At 35.9% G+C, this 20,870-nt stretch overlaps 1 protein-coding gene across 7 annotated transcripts in view; it reads right to left on the bottom strand.

Annotated features, from left to right (window-relative positions):
* Positions 1-20,870, bottom strand: part of LOC132776561 (sodium channel protein type 1 subunit alpha) — a 123,421-nt gene that overhangs the window by 26,310 nt on the left and 76,241 nt on the right. The window contains exons 3-15 of one of the 7 annotated variants that reach the window (XM_067471912.1): positions 20,335-20,452; positions 16,187-16,277; positions 14,732-14,860; positions 13,704-13,795; positions 12,170-12,430; positions 10,712-10,775; positions 9,450-9,591; positions 8,857-9,063; positions 7,906-8,205; positions 6,828-7,208; positions 5,215-5,347; positions 4,298-4,536; positions 2,790-2,963 (exon numbers count right to left, since the gene is read on the bottom strand). In XM_067471912.1, coding sequence (XP_067328013.1) covers positions 2,790-2,963; positions 4,298-4,536; positions 5,215-5,347; positions 6,828-7,208; positions 7,906-8,205; positions 8,857-9,063; positions 9,450-9,591; positions 10,712-10,775; positions 12,170-12,430; positions 13,704-13,795; positions 14,732-14,860; positions 16,187-16,277; positions 20,335-20,452 — 2,331 coding nt within the window. Of the gene's footprint in view, positions 1-2,789; positions 2,964-4,297; positions 4,537-5,214; positions 5,348-6,827; positions 7,209-7,905; positions 8,206-8,856; positions 9,064-9,449; positions 9,592-10,711; positions 10,776-12,169; positions 12,431-13,513; positions 13,606-13,703; positions 13,796-14,731; positions 14,861-16,186; positions 16,278-20,334; positions 20,453-20,870 lie in introns of those variants that run through there. The other 6 variants (XM_067471918.1, XM_067471928.1, XM_067471906.1 and 3 more) reach the window with 6 other exon arrangements.

Below are 20,870 nucleotides of genomic sequence, written 5' to 3'. Positions count from 1 at the left end.
AACAGGTGCTGCTAATTTCCAGTGAATTGAAAAGAATTTTTAAAACAATGGAACTGAAAGAACATTTATTTAGAAAGGTGTCTTATTTTACGTCATTTACTTCCAGTTAAATCTTGTTAAACTATACTTGACATCTGGAATTCTTTGTACATTTTCTTAGAAGTATGTTTAATGGAAAATAGTAGAACTTACTGAGTGAACACATTGCATTTTATAATAATAATAATAATAATAATAATAATAATAATAATAATAATAATTTATTTGTAGACCACCTTATCTCCCCAAGTGGACTCAGGGTGGTTTTCATCACATATGGCAAACATTCAGGGCCAACAAAGAGACATGTTAGCAAATTACATCAAAACAATATAACTTCAAATGATATAAAACAGTATTACATCAAATGATATAAAACAGCCTAACTATAAACTTAATATCAAACAAAAACTAACCAAAAAGAAAATTTAACAATCCTAGCAAACAGAATCTTATAGGGTCTATTTTAGTAAAAATACTGACAGAGTGAGTCTTGGAATGATCTTTCCTATAACTTATTGTGTGATATTAAATGTTTTTAATTGATATGTATGTATGTATGTATGTTTATGGCATGTAACGGTTGCAAATTTGTACACCGCCCTGAGTTGCCTCCGGGCTGAAAAGAGCGGGATAAAAATGCTGGAAATAAATAAATAAATAAATAAATAAGTTATGAGGCCCAACCATATCATCTTGGAATAAATTTGATTTAAAGCAACTTCTTCCAATCTATGCAATTTGAAAGACTTTTCACATAATTGTAAAATTTGGAAAAACTACTTCTGGGAGATATGAATCCTAACTAGTGTCGACACATTAATGCAGTTTTCCTATATCTTGAATTGCCATTCAGAAATTAACTAGATATGTTTACCCATCTTCTGCCAGCAGGCATTTGGGGAAGGATAAAAGGCATGCTTTGGAGGAGGATATGAGTGGGATGCCGGGGGGGGGGGGGGGAGGGTGAGTTTTAAAGGCTATGTTAAGTGTATATATTATATCTGTTTTCACCACACTGTGCTATTTAATTGGTTTTTAACTTTTGTATTGCATTTTTTAAACCTGAATAAAGTGTGGGATTGTTAGCCACCTTGAGTCCCCATAAGGAGAAAGGCAGGGTATTATTATTATTATTATTATTAATAATATTAATACCCTAGTTGAAAATAAACAACAGTAATTATTTTCAATGGTTTTAAAGGAATTTACCCACAACAAAGGACTTCATCCCACAGGATAAGTCAAGCATTTGGGAGAGTTGGTTTTCCCTTAAGTTTCACCACTACCCGTTTTGAAATTAAATGGGAGATTTTCCTTCCTCCTTCACATCTAATCCTTTCCTCGGTTTTCTTTAAGATTTATCTGTTTGATTTGCCATCGCACGGAAAACATATGCCTCCTCCCACTGTTTCCTCTCCTGTTGTTTCCCTCGAAACCCTTCAACTACAGCAGAGTTAAGGCATCAGTCTTAAGGAGCCACTTTTTTTGAGTCCATTTGCCCTCGAAATCCTTAACTACAGCAGAGTTAGGCATCAGTCTTAAGGAACCACTTTTCTGGGCTTGTTTGCCCTCAGAATCCTTCAACTACAGCAGCGTTAAAGCATCAGTCTTAAGGAACCACTTTTTCTAGACTCATTGGCCCTCAATACCCTTCCAATACAGCTGAGTTATGGCATCCTTTTAAAACACTTATTTCAGTGGGAGCCACACTGCCTGAAGGTGCATTTGCCATTGTAAATAAATAAAAAAGAAGAAGCAAGATATAAATTACCTCCTCGGTTTTAAAGATTATGGCAGAAGAAAGGATTCTCTACTGCCCATCTCGACTCCTGCCCCTCCCATGACAATGTCATTGTTTTATTCAAAATGGGCGGCGGGGGGGGGGGGGGATTCCCATCACATGTTAAATTGGGCATTTTATATGTCCTTACATGGAGAATTGAAAAATAAGTCAATTGCCAACCAATTTAGGAATTGTGGGAAAAACCCATACTTTAGAAACAGTGAAATACCTGGAACCCACAATACCTGGAACCCACAATTGAAGTTTGCATCATGTGATGGGCCCTGTGGGTTGCTGATTCTTAAAAGTGTAGAAAAGCTGATTTAATTGTGTGTGATGAAGTCCAAAGTTATTTTATTTTATTATGGTCATTAACCAGCATTACTCACTACTACCTTTGAGTGAATCATGGCCCATATATTTCAAAATGATCTTTTCTAGCATTTCTGTAGAATTATTTTAAGAAATGTTAAGGGAGGTATAGCTAATATTCTTTTGATCCAGATGGAAGGCTCTGCATTTCAGCAGACATTTCTTTATCTGGAATGGTCAGATAATTTTTTTTGTAATTTTCCCATCGTTCATTGGAGCCTCCTGGCAAACCTAAGCTGGTCCAAATTATGATCTAGCAATCTCGAGCAGAATCAGGGTGGGAACTGTGAAGCTGCAAAGGAAGCAGGGATCCGTTAGAACTACTGGAGCCCTGCACACCATTAAGTAACAGCATTGAATAAAATCCTTAGGAATGTTTAGAAACAGGATAAACACAGTTTATAAATCCTCACATCAATATTTTGCATTTAATATCCCAATGATTAATCTTTAAGAATCCTTAACAATAAGTCCTGGATTTATACTTGCATGTATAAAGATGCAATGGTAAGTTGTGCATTTTACAATTTTGACATTCATCATACAAATATTTGTGCAGTGAAACAGAGAAATTTCATTGGACACAATTTACCAATCTGAAAGACCGGAGAACTGATAATCCTTCTACATCAGATAGCCCGAGTTCAACCAAACTCAAGGTGACAATAAAGCCATCAAAAATATTCCATCCTTCTTGGAAGTAATAATAGGGATCCATTGCTACCAGTTTAAAAAACATTTCACCTGTGAAGATTCCTGTGAAAACCTGTATGGGAACAAAATGAAAACTTATCAATTTGGAAAAGTGCCAAACCATGGTGTTTAGATTTTCATTCTAACACTGATGTTCAAAGCTACAAGAAATCTAGTGTGTGCTTCTTAACTACTAAAAACGTATTTTCTGGAAGCATATATCTTAGTTCATTCAATTCCATGTTGTTAGACTGGGTTAATTTATTTGAAATTAGTTTATTGAAGATGCTCTCAAAGGCTGTACAATTGGCAGCTTGTATGTAATGGTAATTCTTTGAGAACTGTAGAAGTTGCACACTGCACGTTTACTATATGTGCACTAACTCTGCAAAGTACATGATGCACCTGTCCTGTAGAATTAATGCTGCTTAGCTGCCATGGCTCGATAGTATGAAGTAATGGGAATTGTAATTTAGTGAGGCACCAGCACTCTTTGGTAGAGAAGGAACTTGTAAACTTTGAAAATTGAAGGAATCTGAGTCCAGAATTTGTAGAGGATCATAGCCTTGGAATAAATGACTACATCGTATATCTCTGTGTGTATATCTGTGTGTGTGCGGTTTGTACTATAGTAGTTTAATAATAATAATAATAATAACACTTTATTTGTACCCCGCTACCATCTCCCCAAGGGACTCAGTGCGGCTTACATGAAGCCAAGCCCATAATACATCAATAAACAGAACATCAATAAAATAAAACATCAATAAACAATCAATGCAATATAAATCATAATCGCATAAACAAAATAGGCAATAAGCAATCAACAGTAACATATAAACATTTAAAACCAAAGGCCAGGCCAAATGTGATAATTAAAATTAAAAAATACTTTCCACCATCATTTACCATAGATATGCTCTTACATATTTCATACTATATTTTGGATTATAACATTTTGTTATTTGAACTTTCAGATAATAATAAGTCTATTTGGAACACCCAGATCCATTTTTTGTTGTTCTGTGGACCAGTCATGACATGCCTGACAAGATCATAATATAAAACAATAATAAAGATGAATATTAGGTAATGCTACTTAGACATTATTGATATTTTAGATACTTTCACCTATAACCTTTAAATTTGGAAAATCAGTTTCCTTCACTGTTGCACTGAATAGTGTTTTGATGTTTGGGAGGAAGGCTGAGAAAAGACTTCAGGATTTTATGAGTCAACAATATCATCTCCTGTATGTGATAACAAATATATTTATCTTCACAACTCAATATAGCACCTTTAATTTTAAATGGAAAAGTGAAACCAAATTAGTGCTGCAATTCAAATACTGTATATCTCTAGAACAAATATCATATTTATGTGTACCATGTATAATGGGTTACTCACCAGATTTCCAACATTAAGGACACCTTCAAATTCTTCTGACATTGGGTAATGCTCCATTGCCATGAACAGTGTGTTTAAAACAATGCAAATTGTAATTGCAAGGTCAACAAACGGATCCATCACAACTATGTTCACATAATGCTTTACTTTCAGCCAACATGGGCAGCAGTCCCAGATCAAGAAAATGTTTGCAAATTTATACCAACACGGTGGGCACTTCTGCCGGGATTCTTCAAGTTCTGTTAAAAGAAAAATGAGGAAGAACCAGCTGTGCAATGATGATAGTCCTGATAAAGAAAGTGTTACCTCAAACAATGACTAAGACCAGACAAAAAAGGTATTCTCACAAGCTCAGCCTTAAATAAATAATTGAGAAATGCTAGAAGGATGAATCTTATAGAATTTCAAAAGAAAGTTGAGAATATGAAAAGAAGAAAAAGGAGAGTTAGTCAAGAATGAACAATTCACAAATTGCTACTTCCATCATCACACATTGAAATAATTTACAGGGGCTACTGAAAACTGCCCCAAGGGCCTGGCTGGATAACATGGGCTACCTGACCCACTAAGGAGAGGTAATTGAGTATCTCCACCCATAATGGTTACTTTCTTCTCCCCTCCCCCCAAAATGTCATTATGCCTCTGGAGAATGGGTGCGTATCTCTCCCGGAAAAGAAAAAAATCCCTGCGGAGTGGTTTGAGGCCAGGTTTTGTGGATAATTTAATCACCTTCCTGGCCTCAAACCTGTTCCAGACCTATCAGTCTAATCATCTTACTTCCAAACCAATTCCAAACCGCATTATAGCTCCAGTGTAGATGTGCCCTGACTTATGAACAGAGAATGTGATTTTATGAGCTGATATTTATTATAATTGTAGCATAATCAGCATTTTGAAAGTCATCTTGCTATATATACCTTCCATGGTGTTTGTGATTATGCTAGCTATGCTCATGGCTCTTTCTCTTAAAGTAGGGTCTTCCAAAAAATCCATAGAAACATGAAAAGAACTGGATCTTCTTTTTTTCATTTCTGTCTCTGTGGTTGTGGCCTGCAAAAGGGAAATTGCAATATAAGATCTTTCTGCAAATGGCACTGACATATTTACAGTTTATATGAAGAATGTCTACTGGTAGATTTGAAGGCGTTCATGCATCATGCTTTTATGCTTAAATATTCATGCCAAATGTTTTATAGCTTATTGTATTATCAACCTGGTATTTTAAAAACTTTTAGAGGATTTGTAAGAAACATGCTGTACTCATCTTCATAACCTCATTTTTGTGTGTGTATATGTTCCAGGTGACCTTTGGTGAACATCACATGAGTGTTTCAGGTTAGTTTGCTTAAAACTGCCTTGTTTATTCACGTTAGTTTTGTAAAATCCCACTTACCCATACTTTTCAACCTGAACACCTGATTTCAATGGGGTCTATATCTAAGTAACGATGCATAGGATTGCAAACTTAGATAGCATGCCAGGCTTTGCCATATGTTAATTTCCACCCCACCATACTACATTTGAGAGCTATGCTTTGTTTTGTTAACATCCCTATACTCTTCCCTTTTAAAGAGTATAGCTTGCAGCACCAGGACCTTAACTTGTCAGTCATCAGCTGTAATCCCAAATAAATGACTTGTGAGCATAGAGATACAGCATAAATTCCAGGTTATAAAAAAAAAGTCTGAAAGATGAGGGGGGAAAGTGGCACGTCACTTGCATATCTTTTGCATTTAAGATGGATAGCAAGCTTCTCATTCAAAATTAATGAACAAAAAAGAAAACAAAAATCCAGCATTGTCATGCTTCTTCAAATCAGCACACCTCTTTGATATAGATAGCTAGGAAAACATATTATCTATATGTAATAGCACATACGTGCATGTAGATTTGCAGCTTGAATTGTGAGTGTATCAATGGGGTAACTCAAACAGATTTCATACTTATTTTATCAGCCAAAGATGGAGATAGTATCAGGTCAAAAGATGCATGAAAATGCTTAATATATATGTATGCATATATACATATGTATGTACAAAGTGAAATTTTGGAGTGATTTTACCAATGTTTGGGGAACCAGAACTTCTAGCCACGTTGTTTGTATGTTGTAATGAGGTTCACGAGACAGAATGTAGTCAAATTTATCTACAACCAAGGCAGTGTCAGAATCCATATGATATCAAAAATTATACCTTCCTCTAAGTTGTGGAGTAAGATGAAATTTTATTGCATCTGGCCAGAAAGAATTAATTCATAGCCAGATAAAGTAAGATCCAGCATGTTTTTCTGAATATAAAACACAAAGCAATATATTTTGCACATTCTCCAGATATATTTTCACTGTTTGTTTTGCAAATATTATGGCTTAAACTTTGATTTTGTTAGTATAGAAAAGATATTACAAGATGCAGGAGCATTCACAGCTTGACCAACCAAGGATCATCATTCCCAAGGGATTCCATTCTGTAGACACACTGGCTGGTGCATTAAGAAAAGGCCACCATGCCTGAACTATTTAAAACTTCCTTACATTGTCATCAGTAGCTGGTTTATCTATTATCACCTCTGGCAGAAGCTGTCCAACAGGCGATGTAGGAACAGATGGTCCACCAACCAAGGAAACCACCCCATTGCAATCCACAGTGCTGTGCATCTTCCCATTCACTGGAAACACTGCCAGCATCCTGGATGACCTACTGGCCTGACTAATGTTACTGTTGCGCCGTTCACCATGTCTGCGCGGCACAAAAAGGGAATCTCTTCTGCTATCATTATCTTCAAATGTGCTGTGTTCATCATCAGCAAAGTCATTCTCTGATCCTATATCCTTTGCTCTACCTCTGAAGCTGAAAAGGCTTGTTCTGCTGTTGCGCCTTGGGGAAAACAGGGAGCCACGCATGCTCAGCAAAGACTGCAGGGAGAGAGAAGAGAAGGCAGCAGTTAGCCAAAATCTTTCAGCCCAACCCTCCCAACATTAGGAGCAAAGAAAACTATTCCCCCCTCACACAATCTGCTTTACTCATTCTTTTGCAGACATTTTGATTTTCCATATTCCACAGTAGCTAAGAAGGGTCCACTGCAGTGATTCCCAATCTCTAATTCATCAGATGTTTTGGATTTCAACTCCCAGAAGTCCCAGTTAACTTATCAATTATTAGAAATTCTGGGAGCTGAAGTCCAAAACACCTGAATGATCAGAGTTTGGGAAACACTAGTCTCATATGTTAAATGAGGAGCCTCATATGTTAAATAACAACACTAGCCTAATATGGTAGTGTACTGGAGTTGTTACATAGCTACCACAATTCTTGGAGATACATCAAGCCAGATCATAACAAGCACATAGTGATATGCTAAAATGTTATAGATAGCAGGTCTTTTAACCACTCTTACAATGCACTTCTCCTCTATCCCAAAATGGTCTCTAGAACTCCTTCTCAGGTTTTAGAAACACAATTCCTTTTGAACCACCAAATGGTAGGAATGAGTCATTTTTTGCTGTCTCCAGCAAGTACACCAGATAGTGTATTGTCACATCTCTAATATGACCAAAGTTTTGCAACAACACACTCTACCATCTTAATTTTTGTGCTCTGTTAATACTGTACCTGATGGGGAGAAGAGTGCTTCCGTTCTAGTGTTAACCTATTCCCTTCAATAGAGAATCGGCAACCTTTTCTCCTGATGCTGTCTTCTGATTCAGATCTGTGAAACTCATCTTCGTCTTTTTCCTCTCCTCCAGATTGCTCTTTTTGTTTTCTTTTTTTCCTTCTATTTCTCCGTTCTTTGGCGCTCTTTGAACTCAACTTTGAAGCTTCAGAAGAACTTTCAGAAAGGCCACCAATTCCTCCTCCAGCACTTGGTTCTTTTGACTCAGCTGATGCTGTTGCTGCTGCTGTCGCCGCTGCCTACCGTAAAGCATTAAGAGTTTTGCTTTACTGTCTCTATAAAAAGGACCATTTTCTTAACTTAAATGCAAGAAAATCCACATTTAGAAATAATTGGGTGATGCAACCAAATTGAGATTTCCAACAATCAAAGTGATTCTTCTTGCAGCCATTTTTCCTTGGTCTTTACACTTTCATGTATCTATATTGATGCTTCAATTATTTATTTCACTTATGGAAGTGTTTACTCTGCCTTTCTTCCAAAGCATCTAACAATAGTCTAAATACTAAATGGTCTCTTTCCCCTGGAGGTAATCAAAGGTGGCTCTTCTCCCTTGTCTGGGACCCCATTCTTATCCCAGTGAGGGATGTCAGTCCATCCCTATGTTACCCAACAAGCAGGCTATTCTAATTCTCAGTGCTATGGTGCTGAGACATCAGAAGAACAGAATAGCAGGGGTGATCATGGTTAAAAATATAAATTTGAAAACACATACAACCATACAGTTGAAAGAGATGACAAGGGTAATCCCTAATTGCGTTACTATTTCTTGGGCAGCTGCTCTGGACAATGAGAGCCATCTATTAGGCTGCTGTTTCTGTTGTATATCCAAACATAACCTTAACACTACGCTAAAATAAAGTTGTGTTGTTTTCCCACCAGAAATATACCTGAGCTGCTTCTTGTTGCTTTTTCAGCTGCTCAAGCATCTGCTGAAACTCTGCTTCTTTCTGCTCAGCTTCTTCCATTGTGGCTTGATTCTGCTCTTCATAGGCCATGGCAACAACAGCCAGGATCAAGTTGATCAGGTAGAAAGATCCCAAGAAGATCACCAGAACAAAAAAGATCATGTACGTTTTGCCAGCAGCACGTAGGGTCTAGAGAAAAAAAAGTGTATTCACACTGACAGGTAGTATATAAATTTGCAACCAAATTGTCATGTGAAGGACAATACAATTGGCCTTCCTTATCCATGGATTCTGTATCCATGGATTCCAGCATTCACTGCTTAATAATATTTTTAAGAAGTCCGAAATGTAAACCTCAATTTTGTCATTTTATAATAAGGGACACCATTTGATTATGCCATTGCATACAGTGGGGCTTCAGCTTCTACAGACGTTGGGATCTATGGGCATTTTGGAACCAAACCTCAGCAGGCACAAAGGGCCGATTGTACTATGTTTGAGCTTAGATTAGTTCTGCAATTTTTGTTTTCAAATCAATGCGAATAAGATTTTGTTATATAATTCTGTTTTCTCACCAGCTGATAAAGATTTTCCCAGTAGTCCTGAGTCATCAACCGAAAAAGAGACAGGAAAGCCCAGCTAAAGGTATCAAAACTTGTGTAGCCATAGTTTGGATTTCTACCAGCTTTCACACACATATACCCTTCTGGGCATTGACTAAGAGAGAGTGAATGCGTGACAGAGAAAGAAAGAGAGAAGTTAGATTGAATAGCAGTAAAACTATTAAAACTATTAAAACTAATAACATTTATGGTGGATACAGTGCAACCCGATGTGTCAAAATATGTCATCTTTAGGAATGTTCTAAGTCTTCAGATAATTCCATGGTTTCCTGTTTCCATGGTCAGTTCAGGGATGTATTCCCTGTGGATATGGGGTTTGTACGGTAAAACATCCGGGCATCCCCTGGGCAACATCCTTGCAGACGGCCAATTCTCTCACAACAGAAGTGACTTGCAGTTTCTCAAGTCACTCCTGACACGACAAAAAACAAAAAAAACCACAAAACCATTAGTGTAATACTAGTAATACTGGGGAAAACAGTGGATAAATTTATAGCTAGAATTTATTGGATAAGGGAATGGTAAACCCAACCTTCATTTTCACACATCTTTATTCTTGGAATCCTTAAACATCTGCTGCTTCCATTTGAACCCTACCTCAGGGCAGCTGCCCCAGCATGAAATGCTCCTATGATCCATTTCTATTTCAATACAATTAAACCTATCTATCTATCTATCTATCTATCTATCTATCTATCCTATGATCCATTTCTATTTCAATATGTTTTATTAATTATAAAAATCAAATTATTACAAAATAAATCTAAATCTCAGAAACCCAATCCAATACCCTCCTCAAGTTAAGCATATGTTTTACGAGTTTGGGTCATGTGATTTTAATATTTTTTATAATTTAGGTGCTTTTAATTTTTATTCTTCATGTTTAAATGTCCTATTATCTTATGGAAAATACAATGCAACTGTTTGGCTTGCTCCTGACATGATAAATAATAATTATGGAGAATTTGTCCTATTTTATGTGTGGTCATATGTTGTTTGATTTATGATTTAGTTTATGTATGCAAGGCATTGAATTTTGCCATTATTTTTGTAAACTGCTTTGAGTTCTTCCAGGGTGAGAAAAGCAGTATATAAATACTGCAAATAAATAAATAAATAATATGAATCATGTATAAATTACAGAGAAGGAAAAGATAAAACCCGTTCTTGCTTTATATTTGCTCTGAAAGCTTATTAGTGGAAGAGGGACTTACCCGGCATCAGAACTGTTGCCACAAAGCAAAGCATCATTTTGTCCTTCCAAAAAGTAAAAATTACCTGTATGGGGAAAATGGTTTGAAAATATTAAAATACAATAATTCAGTAATGTTTGAATAATACAACACTTTTGCTTTTCCTCTTATTTCATACTTTTACTAATAATTGTTGCATAACTCTTTGAACCAATATTGGAGAGCAATGATGATTACAAGATTCCTCATTGTCTTTTAATTGGGAGGCAAATATTCTTTTGCCAGACTAAAAACAGAACGTTTTTAAAGAATGGGCTAAAAGGTGTCACATTGTTTTAAATGTAACTATTTTGAATAGGTTTTTTTAATAAAAAAAAAACCCCTTAAAATCCCATTTTATTAAGTGTGAATTGTGTTTATACTGTGATTAGTTTAATTTCATTTTAATGTCCACTTTTTCTGTTTTTAGCTGTATGGTTCTTTTTACATTGACACCCTTAGTCCTAAATAGCAACAAAAATTCAACATGTGAAAACGGGGGGGGGGGGGGGGGGGTGAGGGACTCAGGGCAGCCTCACAACTGCCAACCATTAGATGCCAAACAGAAACAATTATTATAACAATTTACATTTAAAACAAATAGTTAAAACATCAAATATAAAACATCCAATTAAAAATTACACAAGTTCAAGTCATATTCCAGGTGAGGTCTAACCAAAGCAGAATTTCTTTGTCTATACCATAAAGAAATCTTAACACTTTGTGGAAGAAGTCCTGTTAATGTAGGTGAAGGTCAGGCAACTGATTTTCCTGAGATGTTTTGGTCTACATTGAATTTCAGCTTTAGCAATTATAACTAAATTATGGGAGCTGGGGTTCAAAAATATCTCGTGACCCACAGATGTCCATGGCTTCAGCAAATAAAGTAGAGAGAAGTCATTAGTCAAAGTCTGACTAACATGAAATAATCAAACAATGTTATTGGTGTGATCAAACAGCAAATTGACAGTAATTTCCCCTTATTTTGCAGTTACTATGTGAATATTCCTTGCCCAAGAAAGCCCTATGAAACTCATGGGTTCACCATAAGTCAACAGGTGAGTTGATGGCATGTGCGCGCACACACAGAGAGAGCATTAAATACAATTTCCACTCATACATTTTATCTGAATTGATTGTGCATTTTTATTTTTATGTCTTCATTACATATGGTATTACTGTTTGATTCAAATTTACACTGCAATCTTTATAGCAGTAAAAAAAAAACCTAAAATAAAAATTAAATATATAAAAATTAAATATATAGAATTTCACTGCCACATAAACATAATTAAATCCCAATTAGAATACACCAAAAACTTGGAAAGTCAACACAGATCAGGTCTGTTGATTCAGTGGGCCAACTTTATTTGGGACTGGCTAACAGATTTCAACCAAATTAGTTCTCCAAAAAGTAACAATATAAAATTACATTCTTACTTTCATCCCGTATATATTCGTTCCAGTCAAAGGGCGTAATGTTAAATGTACCATTTTCTCCAAATGTGTTATTAAAGAGGGAAGTGTCATTTGATTCTGTTGAATTAGCTGGATTCCAATACAAGCATTTGTGCCTCAAGTTGCCCATAAACAGCTGGAGCCCTATTAGAGCAAATACACTCAGACAAAATACAGTCAGAATCATTACATCTGACAGCTTCTTCACAGATTGAATGAGGGCTCCCACAATTGTCTTCAGGCCTGCAAGCAGAAGAGCACTGTTAGAATGATGACAAGTACGCATTTTACAAACTCATCATAATGCTGTAGTAGTCTTTAAAAAATGATTAACTAACGTCATGCAAAAGCCCCAATAAATGACATTGCTATTTTTAAACCAATGCTTTATTTAAAAAGAAAGAAAGAAAGAAAAAGTCATTCGTGAAGATGTATTTTGTGAAGATGAGGTCACCAGCAGCTTATGTTGACTGAACTTTGGATGAAAATGTACTACATAGTTCCAAAAAAATAAAAAACAAAAACAAAAACAAATTCCCAGCTTGTTTTAAGGCTAAAACAAGTGACTTTGTTAACATGCGTTTCCTTAACTTCACACGGAGCAAACCCTCCCATCACACCAAGACTAAAAATATATATATATTGTAGGAAATGCTACTGAAAACAGTTAAGTTAGGTACAAATAGACACACCATAATTTTTCAAATATAAATTGCCAACACATCTTATCCCAGGCCTCCAAAGGCATCAATTTTATAACACATTGAAAGTGAATGTAAATTAAGATACTATAGTTTAATGCTAAGGAACTGCAGATGGTTTGGAAAAATAGTAAATTTCCCATGCAATGTCCATGCTGCTTTTGTCTTTTATCTTATTGTTGACTGGTAAATAATGTTTCAGTTATTTCAGCACGTTCAGTGGCAATTCAGATATTAGTGTCATCAAGAACAACTGTAATTGTATATTGCGCAAGTTTAAAAAAAAACTAAGCATGGGTAAAAAAAAAATCACAGTTATGATTGTGCTTGTGTCACAGCCTGACCTCAGAGCTTGACATTGTATGAAGCAAATAACACACGCCGTGTACTCTAGTGTCTCATGCAACGATGTGTTAAACGCAAAGGCTGATTTAGAAAGTAGCAAGCAAATGGCAAAAAGCAAAGGATCATAACGTTCATTTCTGTTCAAAACATGATTCCTGCTTTTTTTCAGCTTTTTTCCCCTTTTTGAATGAATGAGCAAGCAACAAGGCTTATGGTGAAGAAATGTGGTTGGAATTTCCATGGAGTCTGAGTCAGCCTCTGTGTTTAACCTCGCTCTCACCTGGGATGACTGATATTGTTTTCAATGCTCGGAGAACTCTGAATGTTCTCAACGCTGAGACATTGCCCAGGTCCACAAACTCTGTCACATATCTGTAATAGGGGAGTCCACACACAAACACAATGACAGGATAAAAAGGAACAGTTGGGAGGTACAAGGGACCTAACACCTTACACCATTTACTTCTTACCTGGGATTACAGAAATAGTTTTCAAAGCTCTCAATACTCTGAAAGTTCGAAGAGCTGAAACATTGCCTAGGTTTACAAATTCTGTTACATACCTGTAGAATTAAATCACAGTTATTCAGAATTGAGGCAGACGGCATGCTACTTACTTGAGGGTCTTCATGAAGACCCCATGGGTAACTTTCTTGGGAAATTAAAGAGCAACAGTCAGATGTTTACCTTTTTTCTGCAGTTTGCGTTTCATTAAGATCTTTCAATTGTGGTTGGTCAATTTACATTTAACTGTCGGACAAATGAACCATAGTGATTCTTATTGTGAAATCCTAACTTGCAAATTAAAGTAATTTATGCAGGGAATATGAGAATGCTGTTGCTTTTCTGGAGGAAGGGTGAAAGTACTGGATCTGATATTAGCTTCTAGGTCAGTAACTGTACTACTAGAGAACCATGAGCTCCCCATTACTAAGGTCAATTCATAATTCACTTTTACTACTAGTACAAAATATATTGATTCAGAAAGAAAGAAGGAAAGAAAGAAAGAAAGAAAAGAAAGAAGAAAAGAAAGAAGAAAAGAAAGAAGAAAAGAAAGAAGAAAAGAAAGAAGAAAAGAAAGAAGAAAAGAAAGAAGAAAAGAAAGGAAATAACTCCATAATAATAATGAAGCTAGGTAAGAATGACCAGCAAAGCAACTTCTTTCTCCATGCAAATTTTCCTGAAGACAATCTTGATTCATTCTATGAACATAACAACAGGTACGAATATAACAGAGGAACTAAAGCCATGCTCCTGTAATTTAACTCCTGGACACAGGTGAAGTTATGCTGTCAGAATAATAAGCTAGTAGGAAAATGCAGGATAAACATCCTATCTAACATGATGGATCATTAAACAATCATATCCAGCCCTTTCTCATAGATGGATTTGACACTTCACATCCTTAAATGATAAAAAGCAAATATATTTAATAGTCTTGTATGCTATTAAATTATTGCAACTTGAAAGGGATGGGGAGAGAGGAACATGAAACTTACGCAAATGTAATGACAGTGAAATCAAGCCAGTTCCAGGGATCCCGGAGGAAGGTGAAATCATCTATACAAAAGCCCCTTGCAATTATTTTTATAAGTGATTCAAATGTATATATTCCTGTGAATGTATACCTGTGGAAATCAGATAAAATAACCATGGTTAATTCAAATAGTCACTTAAAAAGAAAAAGAAAACCTAAAAGGAGCACGAAAACCGAAATGTCTGCACATGTATCCCTGAAGCCTATATACATTGGGATCTATATCAGACTTAAAACTATTATGTTTGAGAGTGGCTGCTCCTTTTCCTTTATGCTATTGAATTGCGCTGTGTACTGGGGAGTTTGGTAAAATTGTATACTATATACTCTTTGGTTATTATACCTTTACTTACATAGTTTGCTTTGTGTTTGTTCAGATACCCAACAAGTATTCTGAGATATTGTATAGCAGTGGTTCTCAACCTGTAGGTCCCCAGGTGTTTTGGCCTACAACTCCCAGAAATCTCAGCTAGTTTACCAGCTGTTATGATTTCTGTGAGTTGAAGGCCAAAACATCTGGGGACCCACAGGTTGAGAACCACTGCTGTATAGTAACACTTCATGGGTTGCCAAATCCATGAAGATTTGGCAGTACCCAAGATGGCAATGGTCTTCCTCACAAAATCATTGCTTAGTTTTTGTATGCTTTTCTCCTTCTGAAGTGGCTAAAATGTCTTTCCTGGGCTAAAATGTTTCCCTTAAAATTTTGCATTATATTTTAGTTTTAAAAAACCCAAAACATCTGGGGCGACTTATCTGTGGGGCAATGTAAGTACTATTCCTCAACTCTTACCAGAAAAGGAAACCATCCCCTTCTCTGAGTAAAGTGGAGAAATGTGAGAGCTTTGTCCATCCCAGGAGAACAAAAAAGAACTATTCTTCTCCTCTTTCTGCCATGGGAAAATGGCAAAGGTGGCCAGGGGCAGCTGGCCTGATGCGGTGCTTGGGATTTCTGCTCTCTATGGAATGACCCAGAGATCATATCAAAATGTATAATTTTAGCTCCAAAACCTGTCCTCGATTTATACATGAGATCGACTTATGAGTACAGACAACAGATATTCAATGTATTGTTGAAGGTTTTCATGGCCGGAATCACTGAGTTGTTGTAGGTTTTTCGGGCTGTATGGCCATGTTCTAGAAGCACTCTCTCTTGACGTTTCGCCTGCATTTATGGCTCTATTTACAACAACAAGGTTTCCATAACATTAATAAACAAATACCTGGTAGGGTTGTTGTAGGTTTTTCGGGTTTTAAAAATGTATACATTTTTAGGGGGATGCACATTTAAAAAACAACCCAGAAATATAAGATGTTAAACTTTGGGAATACCCTGTATATTGTAATATAACGATGATAGAATACATTCCATAAATAGACATCCAAACATGCATTTGAAGAATAATATTCAACTTACTCTACATTCTTTGTCCACTCAGGAGGGTTACTTAAGGTCATAAATACGCAGTTGGTCAAAATAGTGCACATAATGAGCATGCTGAATAATGTAGGTTATATCATTAAGGAATATACAATGAGAAATTGTACTATTACTGTTGAATAGAAAAACGAATAGATGCTCTGTTATGTAAGAACATTTGCTAATCTAAATAAATGTATGAGATGATATATTAAATTATTTGTTTTTAGAAAGTCAGGACTATAGCAGGTCCTGGCAAATGTTTAGACTTAAAATCTAAAACCTTCATGAAGAAATAACAAATATTTACTTTTTGTACTTGCATTATGGATTCTAAACAAGGGAATATATTGTTTTTATAGTGTCCCAACATTTGTTTTGGACTTCAACAGCTAGAAATCCCAGGCAGTTTACTAGCTGTTAGGAATCATCGAATTGTGCCTTTTTTGTAAGCCGCCCTGAGTCCCCCCTCAGGGGTTGAGAAGGGTGGGGTAGAAGTACACGAAATAAATAAATAAATAAATAATCATGGGAGCTGAAAACACCTCGAGAACCAAAGGAGGGAAATACTGTGAATCTTTGCCAATATTTTCAATATTTGATGGAGAAAATGCAGAACATCAAGATCTTGTCTCATGGAGTTGCTAGAGTTGAAATAGCAAGATTCTTGAAAAATAACACTGGCTCTAGCTGAAAAAATAGACAACACTCAAATATGGAATCCGTCTATATTCGAAGTTTCGAATCAAGGCCTATTGTTATCATACAGAAACTTAAGAGTGTTTAATATAGGGTCTATCATGAAGTGTGAGCTGCATGAATGAGACAGTAGCTATACAATGTTAATCTAAATTATACATTAAATTTTTTAAATGCTAATAAAATGAACTTCAAATACAGATACTTGTAGAGCCACTATTACTTTTAAAAAATGCTATAAATCTTCTTTATGTTCTCAGTAAAGTACTGAAAAGGTCCTGACATCCGATTCCTTCTGCTGCTTTCTCATGTTCTACAGTGTACAAGCTATTGCAATGGCAGCAAGGTAGAATGAAGGAAAGTTTGTTTTGTATTGCAGACCATCTTTTAGCATTCAAGTGTTCTCCACAAAAATACATTATGACCTATGGAACTGGTATACATGATTTCACTTATCAATCGTTTCACTTATTTATTTGGGACTTTCTGTGTGAGCTAGACCTTGAAATCTCTAGGGCAGTGGTTCTCAACCGTTGAGTTCCCAGGTTTTTGGCCTACAACTCATAGAAACCCCAGCCAGTTTACCAGCTGTTAGGATTTCGGGGAGTTGAAGGCCAAAACATCTGGGGACCCACAGGTTGAAAACCACTGCTCTAGGGCTCCTTCCACACAGGTGAATAAAATCCCACATTATCTGCTTTGAACTGGAATATATGGCAGTGTGGACTAAGATAACCCAGTTCAAAGCAGATACTGTGGGATTTTCTGCCTTGATATTCTGGGTTATATGGCTGTGTGGAAAGGCCCTAGGCCAGAGTTCCTCCAGATGTTTTGAGCATCAGTTCTAACAATTCCTAACAGCTGGTAAGCTGGCTGAGATTTCATTTCTACCATTGAAAACAGTAAGTTTGCTATTATCTGCAGTTTCATATATTCATACAAAGTCCAGAAGCATGGCTATGAGTGGTCATGCTATACACACAAAATAAGTATTTAAGTTACTTTTGATATGAAAGCACAGAGTTCTTTTGAAATGTTTCTACTAATTACTAACAATAATCAAAACTTTTGTGACATCAGAGTTATAGTGGCATTTTTTCCTTCAAAAAAAGAGATGACCAAGCTCTACCAATGAATTATAAATGTCCCCAAAGCATTCCAGTGGCACACACAACCACAACAACTAAAGTTGAAACTTTTGAAAATGTGTGTGTTTGGGGGGTGGGGGTTTGTTTTGAAGCCCTACAAGGCAAATACCCCATAAACAGTAGTAGTTGGAAATTTAAAGCTCTCATGACAGCATTAGATTTGAAAACAAAGCTTCATACCATATAAAATGACTCCCAGCAGTTTTCTAGGGAAAAGTAAAAGATAATAAACATGTCCAATATAGTATTTTAACAGCAATATATTTTGAAGAGAAAAAAAATGTGATATACATATGTGCAGATGCTGTTCCATACTGGTGCTTTCTATATAATTGCAAACTCTAACAATCAATGTTAGCTCCTCCACCATTTCTTAATTACCGCTCCTTAAGTAACTCTTAATTTCTTTGGGTTAGCCAATAATTCTTCAGTATCTGTGTGGTTACGTAACATTAAAAACTCAAGAGGCATACATTTGTGAACCAGAAGGGGAAAGTGATTGCCTACAGTTGGATAGGATTTCTTTCACACTGCAGCTGTAATTAATGCCAAAAATTAATTGTTTATCCACAAACAACACAGAAGATGGCCACATGATGGCACCAGAAACACTGGAATGTCCAAAGCAAGTACACCTTGGTCTGCAAAACTTTATTTCCTCTTCAGTCTAATTAAAATATTCATGTTGTTTTATGAATGAAAACATCTCTGTCAAGAGAATCAGTGTGTGCATGTGCATATCACTCTACTAGCAGAAGCATACTATAGCAATGCTGGATTCTAATAAAAATGAAACAATAGTTTTCTTAATGTCTTTTCTGGCCTATTAGTAAATCTCATAGTAAAATTTCATTAAAATGCAATGTCCATCTTATTTTATGATTTTCTTAATTCTCCAAAATAGGAATTCAGAGGGGCTGTGGAGCTCCAAAAAAGGCTTATATGGCAGTAAAGTTTGAGAATCCCTTATTTTGAATCCTGATATCTGAAATACTCTAAAATCATCCACATGGGTGGTTGAGATACCTCTTTGCTTTTTAGTGGTTCAATGTAAACAAACCTATTATATGTGTTGCCGAAGGCTTTAATGGTTGGAATCACTAGGTTGCTGTGAGTTTTCTGGTCTGTATGGCCATGTTCCTGACGAATTCTCTCTTGACGTTTCACCCACAGCTATGGCAGGCATCATCAGAGGCTGAGAGGTCTGTTGGAAACTAGGCAAGTGAGATTTATAGTGAGGGTGGAATTTCCAGGGTGAGAGAAAGAACTTTTTCGGCTGGAGGCAGGTGTGAATGTTGCAATATGGTGTATAAACCTATTATACAGCATATTATTAAAATATTGTATAAAATGACCTTCAGGTATGTGTATAAGATGTACATTTAACATACATGAATTTTGTGTTTAGACTTGTGCCCCATATTTCACTCTGTATATTACAAATATTCCAAAATCTGGAAAAATCCAAATTCCAAAACCATTCTGGTTCCAAGCATTTTGGATAAGGATGTTCAAGCTGGAGTAAATCCTTATTTGTACACTACTTCCCCCCCTCTCCCCAGATCTGGGACTCAAGGCCTGTCACACATCAAAAAGATAGCGAAAAGTCAGCATTAAAACCATATTAAACTATTAACTATATTAAAAACATTCACTCTATAAAAAGATTTTAAAAGGTTAAACAGTGCAATTTTTAAATGTTACAGCAAGTACTTATTTTTGGACTCCGCATGCATATTAGAACATGGAAAGAAAATGACACAATTTAACAAAAATTGAAAAAAAAGTTCCTGAATTGAAAGTGTTATTTCCTGTTTAATTGTGCAGTACTTACCTTGAATGTAGCTGATATACTCTAGAAACTTTGTTTTTGTTGCTGCCACAATCTATGTTGAATTGGTTGAGACTCTATGAGCTATAGCAAAATGAGCTGCAGGATGTTCCGCAAAAACAAAGTTTAATAAACCTTTTCTGATAGAACTGATTAGGAAATGACATGTATAACCAAAGAACAAAAATCGTGTTATACAGTGCAATGTATGGGAAGAATACTCCATACATTTATTTCTGTAATCTATCTCATAAATTTCTAAACCATATGGTTATGTCACCACTTATGACTATTTGTAGAATGGTTGTTCCAGAAACTGTAGAAAATGATAGTGGTGATGAAGATGATAACGTTTATACTAAAAGGTGCTATAAGAAACACTTAGAGAATTAAGGTCAAATGATGTTTGTAAACTAAAGCTATTAAATAACAAAGCTATTTCAAACCAACCACATGAAAAGGATATGAATGTACCAAAATCTTAATAGCTATTCTTCTAAGAAGGTTGAAAGGACTTATTATGTATAGGGCAGGGGTGGCACTGAATCGGAAAATTGCTTTCCCTCTATTCAATACTATAAAAGTCTGGAAGACAAAAAAAGAAAACATGAAAGCAGTTTAAGCACTTTTCCAGTTCTACATTCATTTTGAGTGAATTTTTTTTCATGATAAAAAATACCACAATTTTATTAATAGACTTTTGGTAAAAGAGAAAACCTTATTGACATTACTTACCTCAAAATGCAGTATAGTATTTGCCAATTACAAGGATGCATTGTTGCTTCAAAGGTGTTCTTGCATCCAGCGTAAAAATATGGTACATGTGTAATTTGTTGTCAAAGGCTTTCATGGCCAGAATCACTGGGTTGCTGTGAGTTTTTCAGGCTGTATGGCCATGTTCCAAATGTCAAGAGAGAATGCTTCTGGACCATGGCCATACAGCCTGTAAAACACACAGCAACCTAACAACAAAAACAACAACACTTTATTTATATTCCGCCCT

This window comes from Anolis sagrei, chromosome 1, assembly GCF_037176765.1.
Source record: "Anolis sagrei isolate rAnoSag1 chromosome 1, rAnoSag1.mat, whole genome shotgun sequence".
NCBI classification, from domain to species: Eukaryota; Metazoa; Chordata; class Lepidosauria; order Squamata; family Dactyloidae; genus Anolis; species Anolis sagrei.
This window is presented reverse-complemented; position numbering and strand designations above follow the sequence as displayed.